The sequence below is a fragment of the Enoplosus armatus genome, chromosome 1, assembly GCF_043641665.1.
Source record: "Enoplosus armatus isolate fEnoArm2 chromosome 1, fEnoArm2.hap1, whole genome shotgun sequence".
Classification (NCBI taxonomy): domain Eukaryota; kingdom Metazoa; phylum Chordata; class Actinopteri; order Centrarchiformes; family Enoplosidae; genus Enoplosus; species Enoplosus armatus.
The window spans coordinates 2612839-2621495 of NC_092180.1; the positions used below are offsets into that span (position 1 = coordinate 2612839).

The 8657-nt window shown below is 44.6% G+C and overlaps 1 protein-coding gene across 1 annotated transcript; it reads right to left on the bottom strand.

Annotated features, from left to right (window-relative positions):
- Positions 1-369: 369 nt before the first annotated feature.
- Positions 370-8234, bottom strand: drd4b (dopamine receptor D4b). The gene is made up of 4 exons (XM_070915369.1): positions 7986-8234; positions 7060-7172; positions 5901-6496; positions 370-572 (listed from the first exon to the last, which is right to left on the bottom strand). Exons 1-4 carry the CDS (start codon positions 8232-8234, stop codon positions 370-372), a joined length of 1161 nt encoding a protein of 386 aa, XP_070771470.1.
- Positions 8235-8657: the final 423 nt, after the last annotated feature.

Consider the following 8657-nt stretch of genomic DNA (forward strand, 5'->3'; position numbering starts at 1 on the left):
ATTTTTGTCCCTTTACAAAAACCGACAGAGTTCAGCGGTTTTCTGCGGCTCTCCGGCCGACATCATCATTTTGTTTGGGCAGTAATCCCAGAAGATCAAGAAAGTTCATCACCAAATGACAAATGGACCCAGGGATGCAACATGTATCACCAGTAACTGCTTTCTGTAACAGAGTTAGTGTCAGAACGTGTCTTTAGCCAGATACTATCAACCATCCACATCCAGCTGGCAGCCCAGAGATGAGCCGATTGGCTGAACCGGAGGCCTCAGACTTCCCAATCAAAGAGTTGCATGCTGTTAATCCGAGTTCACCGGGCCGAGCTCCATCAGATCCCAGTTCCTTTCACTGGCGTCTGGTGAAATCTGGTGTCAGCAGCAGCTGCGGAAACATTTCTTGAAGAATTTCTTGAACTCGGTGTTGAAGATGGTGTAGATGATGGGGTTGAGGGCGCTGTTGACGTAGCCCAGCCAGGTGACGGTGCTCATCAGGCCGGGAGGGACGTCACACGTCAGACAGACGGCTCGCGTCGTGTGGACCACGAAGAACGGAGTCCAGCAGAACAAGAAGCAACCTGCATGGAAATACAACAGATAGACGAGAGTTTAAATCGCAACCTCGTTCTGGATTCACCGCTGCGTGCAGCTTCGCTTCATCCTGAGAGGTGTAACAAAACATTGTGACACGATATTCTACGATATCTCACAGAAATGTGACAGTAGGCGTCTGCCGGTTGTGGTTCTTTTTCGGCAGTGAGCTGTAAAATCACTTTGTGAACTACGGTGTTGGAAAATGTCACTCCAACTAAGTTCAGACATGATAATTATTTGTTTTTTATATTTTAATTTTAAACCAAAACTCACAAAAACTAAGAAACGGTTAAACTTGAAAGCACTTTTTTTTTTACACATTATATCAAAACGCAATAAGGAATATTTCCGGTTTGTGGAAATCCAAACTGTGTATTGTGTGTCGAGCTGTGAGCCCTGCGTCGTGGATCACATCAGACTGTAAACTGTCAGTGGTGGAAGGAGTATTCAGACCTTAACCTCAAGTAAAAGTAGTAATACCACTACTACCATAGTGTAGAAATACTCTCTTACAAGTAAAAGTCCTGCATTCAAAACTTTACTTAAGTAAATGTACAAAAGTATTAGCATCAAAATATATTTTAAGTAGCAGAAGTAAGAGTAATCATTACGCACAATGACCCATTTCAGAGTAATATATATTATACTATTAGACTGATTAGATGATTCTTGATCCATTAATGTGTTCATCACTTTCATGTTGCAGCTGGTAAAGGTGGAGCTCATTTTAATTTCCCTCAAGGGTCAATAAATACTTATTCTAACGTATAATACACAAGTTTACAGAGGATTCACAGGCAGGACATCTAACTTCTGACTAATAGACTTTAGAGCCGCTACAGTGAGACAGTTAACCAGCTGCTCACCTGGAGATTCAGGTAAAATGACCCAAACACTTCAACATGTGAATCTGTATAAACCCAAGAACAGACGAGACCTGAAACTCAATGCAGAAGTTTTGGGGGCAGAAACCTAAACGGTCAAACTTGTGAGATGAAGCCTGCAGACTTAAACATACAAGCTGTCAGTACAAAGTTTGCAGGAACAAAACTCTATTTCAAGCACATCTTTTTGAACGATTTAATGAAAAATAACAGCGGAAAATAAAACCTCCAAAACATAAAACCATCACATTGTTCATAGGGTTCAATACATTTTGGATTTCTTGACTTTTTGTCTCCATCACAGAAAAGATAAAACACACAGAAGCAGAAAACAACTTCTATTAACTGTTCTATATAAACTGACCACACAAGGACGGAGATTTCGATTTGAGACCTCACTGTGAAAACATGATCTACAGCCCCTCATTAAACAACTCCGATGCTGCCAGAAACACCAGTGAGCTCTATGTTCCAGCTGTTGAGCTGGAGATGATAACTCACCTTAATAAGCTTAGTTTCCTTGATTAGCGAGGACTATGAATAACTGTGTCGCTGAATCAAACTGAGGCCATTTGTCTCAGGTGTCGTCTCACGTTGCTGACAAAGCGGATCCGAGTGATTTATTCGCTTTGTGTTGAGAGGTTGATGGATGGGATTTATGTCTTTCTTTCCAGGAGATCGGAGGACTTTTGCATAATATGCCACAGCTCCGCCGTCAGTAGGACACCGTGCACGCGTCTCATTCGTGAGATGCATTCAGGCCAGCTCTGATAACACTATGTTAAATGTAGGGAATCGTAGTTCTGTTTCAGTATTTTAGGCACAAAAACGTGACAGAAACTCCGCAATAAGGCAAACTGACAGCACACTTGATGTTTACCTGACTGTTATTAGTGTATGATTAGCTACTGCAGCCGATATTACTGGCCTACTCGAGTAGTACGCAGTGTCAGTTTCATGTAGTTTTATTAAATCTGTGTTCTGTCTTGGCGTTTAATATTTTACATACACATTTTACAGTCTGTTTATCTTTATTTTCACATTTTGTTGTAATTCTTTGTCTGAAGGTGTGAGTATTTAATTTGATTAGTATTTCACTTTAATATTTGACATGTTTGAAATAATCAAAGTTGTCAAATAACAACTATATTCTTATTTACTCACTCGAAGCCTCTCTTGGTGCGTTGCTGCCTGAAACCCTTTAAACAAGGAGTTGATTTTAAATCAGTGAGTCAGTAGGAGACTTTTCAGTGAGTCAGTAGGAGACGTGACGGGAAAAAGTGGATATATGAATGCAATATTTTGTGTTGAGTTTATGCGTATGAAACGTGGAGCACTTGTAGTGGAGACGATATGTTTTGCTCTGTGTTTTATTGTTCCCTTTCGCCTGCGGGGGACTAAGATGGAAATGTGCTAAATCTGGTACAAAGCATCTTTTATTTTGTACATGGTCCCTGATATAAATACATTTAATGAACTAAAACTAAATCAGGCACAAATTACCATTCAAAGCGAAGAGTATTTTTACATAAATAATATGTTTTTTTAACGGGATAATGATGAAGACGGTACAGAGAAAACAACCAGAACTGAGACTAAAATGTTGTCAGATCTCTGTGGTTTTTTTATGTTCTCGTGTTGTTTGATAGCTTGATGATGTGATTGTATAGAATCAGCTTGTGCTCTGCAGTCGAGGCTTTGCACTGCACACGTTTAAAGGCTTCACTGTTGCCATGAATGAGTGTGGGCGGTTTATGGTCTTATGTCACCGTGTACTGAAATACGTCACTAAACTAACGTTGGCTGAAAACCTGCTGAGCACTGCAGGTTGTAGTGAATGTAAACTACTTCCTTGTATAAATACTGTATTGGACAGCAATTACAGAATAAAACTGAGTAATCTCATTGGTCCAAACAGTGAACCAATCAGAGCAGATCTGTGCTGACTGTAAGATCGTGTGTTGCATAATAATTGGATTGTGGGCTTTAAGCTATAATGACGCTGCTCGTTGAGAGACGGCCAGTCGGAGGTGACGCTTTTATCTCGGCACTCGGAGTGACCTGCGTGACCTCAGCGGCCTCACACCTACCTGAGCCGCAACACAAACACTGACTGAACTGTGTCCTCAAAACTGTGCGACGAATCTGTAAACACGTGATTGAAAATTCAGGAAACAAATGAAGTCTCGCGGAGCAGAGACGCTGCTCTGACTGAAAATGTGAGCGAGGGAAGTTTGTGTATAATTCACCGTCTGATACGGTTTGATTAATAGGCGCCACACACAATCAACTTCAGTGCAATTACTTACAACTGCTGTAGTGCCATTTTAAACAGGGTAGCAATTACCATATTGAACTGTTCGCCACTAAAACAGCAGAGCTACTGTCAGCAGCAATTTTCCTTCCATTTCCTGCTTCAGTGAATAAACAGGAAACTGAAACACAAAAGCGGCCGTAATGAAAGGTACTCAAACTTAGGACTCTTCTTGACAACAAAGAAAACATGACGCACATTTATTTCGAAAGACTTTTGTAAGTGGGAAATCATCTTCTACGAGTAAACACACACAAAGGGAATGTAAATGAGTCCGCCTTCTGAACGGCAACAAATATCAAAGAGAAACCAAAAGTGTAAATAACCCACTTTATGTTTTAGCCCTAGAGAAGAGAACGCCCAGTTTAACAATATTTTAGTTGCTTTTATTATGTATTCCTGCCTGTTTAAGCACATATTGTCTTATTTCCTGTTTGGTTTAGAAGGGCTTTTATTTTGAATGTGTACAGGAAGTTCCTGCAGTAACGGCAAAATTAAGGCACTTTGAGTGAAAAGTTTGATGTATTAACCTCCTCAGACCGAAAACAGCCGTGTGTTAAAACAACACACATTTCAGGTTGCAGTGAAATCCAGTTTTAAAGACACAGTGAAATAAAATAAAAAAAACACATCTCTAATTCTGTCTCTCTGAGTTTAGTGGTCAGTTGTCTCGTTACCCTCTCTTTTCTCTTCCTTCTCTTAAGACGTTTTAATCTTTAATGACTCATCTTGAACTTCAATTAACAGTCATTTGATTTCAATCTAAACTAAACGCCGCCCACATATTCTGTTTTACTCAGAAATTCCACCGAATACTGAAGATAGAGACACTCCAACTGCAGTTTCACTGTGAGTTTGAGGCTTGTCGGGTTAACTAGTTAATTCAACTTTTTTTGAGACTTGTAGTGGAGACGATATGTTTTGCTCTGTGTTTTATTGTTCCCTTTCGCCTGCGGGGGACTAAGATGGAAATGTGCTAAATCTGGTACAAAGCATCTTTAATTTTGTACATGGTCCCTGATATAAACACATTTAATGAACTAAAACTAAATCAGGCACAAATTACCATTCAAAGCAGAGTATTTTTAAATGTCTTAAAACACGCCTGGAGTGAGTCTTTAAATACGTTTTGTTTAGTGGTCTTCAGTTGTTTTGTGCGACATCTTCATACTTAAAATTGTTAAAGAAAATCTTACAAAGCCATCGTGTCTCTGCTGCACAGTGTTGTTCTGTAAATGAGTCTCTTTCACAATAGAAACTGCTTTGATAATCTGCATCTGGACAAACAATGAAGAACAAATTTGCCAGATTTGTTTTCACAAGTGAGTGAAGTAATTCGTGAGGAAACAATGCAAATGAACAAAAACCGCCTCATCCTGCAGCGTTAAGAAGTCCTTTCAAAACTCTTTCTGGATCTGCCCCAGAAACTAATTACTGGTTCTTTCCCGGTACTTTCCACATTCAACCAAATTTATGAGATATCCAGCTAACAAACACACAGGGTGCCTCAGACTGTCTGCCGTCACGGTGCAACAACAAACAGCAAGCAGAAGGAGTGACACTACTGAGAAAAAACATGAAGTAGGAAGAAAGAGAAGTAAACATGAACACATGTGATGTAGAGAATATAAACATACTTCAAAAGAAAACAGAAGTTACTAAACACATGTTATCTTTTATCATATTACGTCTGTGAGTCTGGAAAAAACAAAAAGCCCCTGGTGATGTCACAGTGATGTCATCAGGGTTGTCTCAGTTTGGGCTTGGGGATTTTTATTTGAACAGAAAGGCTGAGTTACAAACTGCTAACGTGGAGTTTGGACCAGTCAGAGAGTCCCCCCCCCCCCCCCCCCCCCAAACGTGCAGCACAGAGAAGCATAATTTCAGCTTGAGGCCCCCGTACCAAAACTTAAACTAGACCTGCTAGATCAGCTCCGGAGTGGGTTTTCTATCTGGGCGCTGACATTAAGTGCAGCAGTCTGCCTGGGAGGTAAAAACAGGATTAAAACGTACAAAAACACTGTTATACTTTCGATCCAATGGTAAATATAGTTATATAGTTACATCAGAGTGCTATGAGCTGTGATTGGAGGAGAGGGAGGACATGAACTCACCTACTACGACAGGTAGCACCCTCATGGCCTTCCTCTCCCTGTTGTTGATCTTGGCTCTCTTCTTCCTGTGCAGCTGTTGGCTGAACGTCACCGTGGGCACCGAGTTCTCTCTGTACTGCCGAGGATAAGGAATCTCCTGCTGTATGTAGTCGTCCGTGTCGTCCAGCCGAGACTGGGCCAAGTCCCTCTCGATGATCCTGGGAAGAGGCATGGGCAGGGGCCCGGGGATGGTGCCCGTCAGCGGGGGGAGGGCGGTGGCGACGACCGCGTGCTGCAGCTTCCTGCAGGCCTCGATGCTGCTGCGCAGTTTGACCTTACGAGCCTCCTCCCAGTGCCGAAGCCCGCGGAAAACCCCAAAGTAGAGCAGGACCATGATGGGGCAGGGGATGAAGAAGGAGCAGACTGAGGAATAAACCACGTAGTTGTTGTCCTCCAGTTTGCACTCGCTGGGGTCGCGGTCGGGCACGTTGTTGATGCCAAAGATGACGGGGGAAGCCACGGCCAGGGACAGCAGCCAGGTAGCCGACAGCAGGACGAGCTGCCGATGGTCCACGTGTTTACGGTTGTAATTTAGGGGTATGGACACGGCGATGAACCTGCAAAACAAAGGACGAAGAGTTCAAGAGTTTAAAGAACACGTCGAATAGACTAACCTGCTGTAAGATCGGTTACCTGCTTCTTAGTAAGTCGGATACAGTGTAATGAGATTTAGTTTTGGTTTAATGAGATATCGGCATAATTTAATAATAACCACATGTCGTATTCTGTTCTTTCAAAACTGAAACGATGCATCACGTTTGGTTGCAAACATTAAAGTAGACGAAGACGCACAGACGAAGCTGTCCCCGTGCTCTGGCGTCTCACGAGGGAATGAATTCAGTCTGACTTCCAACCATTCAGAGTCAATCAGACGAAAACTAAACAGTAGAGTTGTTAAAGAAATGAATATGAAACAGAAGTTTTGCTTGAGCTGCAGGAAACTGCTGCACACGTCACAACATGTGGAGCAGCAGGAAAAAGGCAGCACTGCAGCGGCTAAAGAATCACCTCCATCACCTCCATCACGTCACCCAACCTCTGAAAGCTTCACACCGAAACGCCTGAGTTTGGTGTGACGTCATGAGGGATGTTTGATATCTGCACCTTGACACACACGTACCTGTCCACGCTGATGGCACACAGGTTGAATATGGATGCGGTGCACAGCATCACATCCATGGTCATCAGGCCATCACACACCAGCATGTTCAGGGACCAAACTCCACCCTGAAACTAAACACACACACACACACACACACAGAGGCTCGTTAGCTGCCCCAAATCTGAGCGTAAAGACGTGTAATCCTCTTGTGCTTGCATCACTGCGGCTCAGTGTTGACACAAACATTCCTGCAGTGAAACGCTGCAACTTTCTCCTCTCGTGACTTCTGCTCAGGTGAACATGGACAGGTTTCAACTTTCAGACCGACTTCTCTGATCCAGTGAGTGCGTCCGGACGAGCCACCGGCACCGGATCCCACAGACGGCTAGTTAAGGAGGACTTAAGGGGCCACAGGTAGTTAGCAGGCCGGTGTCTTTTACTACTTTAACAAGGGCTAGACGACACCGTTAATTACCTGGAACTACCTCCTAATAACCAGTATGACCCCCCCCCCCCTCATTAGTTAATCCTGATTACAGAGGTGAGAGAGACCGGCTCAGTGCTGGATGGTCTTTCCTCTGTTTGGTGTCATGATGAACTGGCTCTAGTGGGTCAGGATATCTAAAATACTTTCACTTATTTGTGAATTGTGGAAGTTATGAGACCCCCCCCCCCCCCCCCCACCCATCCAAGTAGCCTCTGCGCTCTTTGAGCAGTGTGGTGCTGCAGGTGAAGCAGAGCTCTCAGCTGAACTGGAAGTGAAGAGAAGCGGTTTAAAGCTTCCTGACACTTAGTGCGCAGATATTAAATACACCGCACACTATAAATATGGCTCCCCAGGGGCCCCCTGACCCCCAGGGGCCCCCTGACCCCCTTGGCCCCTGAGTTTGTAGCCGGTGGGCTGGCTCAGTCATCCATCGGGGCTGCTGTTGGTCGGTGCTTACCTCTGCGTAAACGAAGAGCGGCAGGACCAGCACCGCCAGCAGCAGGTCTGCGAACGCCAAACTGACTATGAAGTAGTTGGTGGTGGTTTTTAAAGCCTTCTCCAGGTGCACGCTGAGGCACACGAGCACGTTCCCGCCGGTGATGATCACAATCAGCAAAATCCCGAATATGAGCGCCGGGAAGTTGTAGCTGGTGACCGCAGCCGCCGGCAGCGTGTCGTTGTTAAAATCCGCCGAGGTGTCCGACATGGTCGCCGGTGGGTCGCCGTGTGGCGCAGACTGACAGGCTCCTTGTCCGACGGAGAACGACCCTCTGCGGAGTGGTTTTCATCTAGGAGCCGGATCCAGCAGCCTCCACACGAGCGTTTCAGGTGAAGTCAGTGTGAGTTCTCAGACTGCGCGCTGACTTCGGTGCGCTCCGCTCTCCAAGCGCACAGGGACCAGATCCTGTTGTACCCGCCTTCTCCGGCCCTGGTTTCACTCCCCTTGTACATTTACTGGGCGGACACTGCCAAACCCCTGCAGCATTATGTGGATCGCTTTCCCGGCCGTCTTCTCGGCCCGCTGCTGAAGGAGCAAGTTAGCAGGGTGGAGGAATCAGAAGGCGGCGGCTTAAATCCATCCGCGCAAATCTGCTTACTGACGCTCTGCTGTTCGCTTTGTGTCAACAGT

What these genes read in the sequence shown, in the direction of transcription:
- drd4b (XM_070915369.1), bottom strand. Translation starts at nt 8,234, where the DNA reads ATGTCGGACACCTCGGCGGATTTTAACAACGACACGCTGCCGGCGGCT. An exon ending in TGTGCCATCAGCGTGGACAG is followed by an intron (nt 6,497 to 7,059) that starts GTACGTGTGTGT and finishes TTTGTTTTGCAG; the next exon opens with GTTCATCGCCGTGTCCATAC. An exon ending in GGTGCTACCTGTCGTAGTAG is followed by an intron (nt 573 to 5,900) that starts GTGAGTTCATGT and finishes ATTTCCATGCAG; the next exon opens with GTTGCTTCTTGTTCTGCTGG.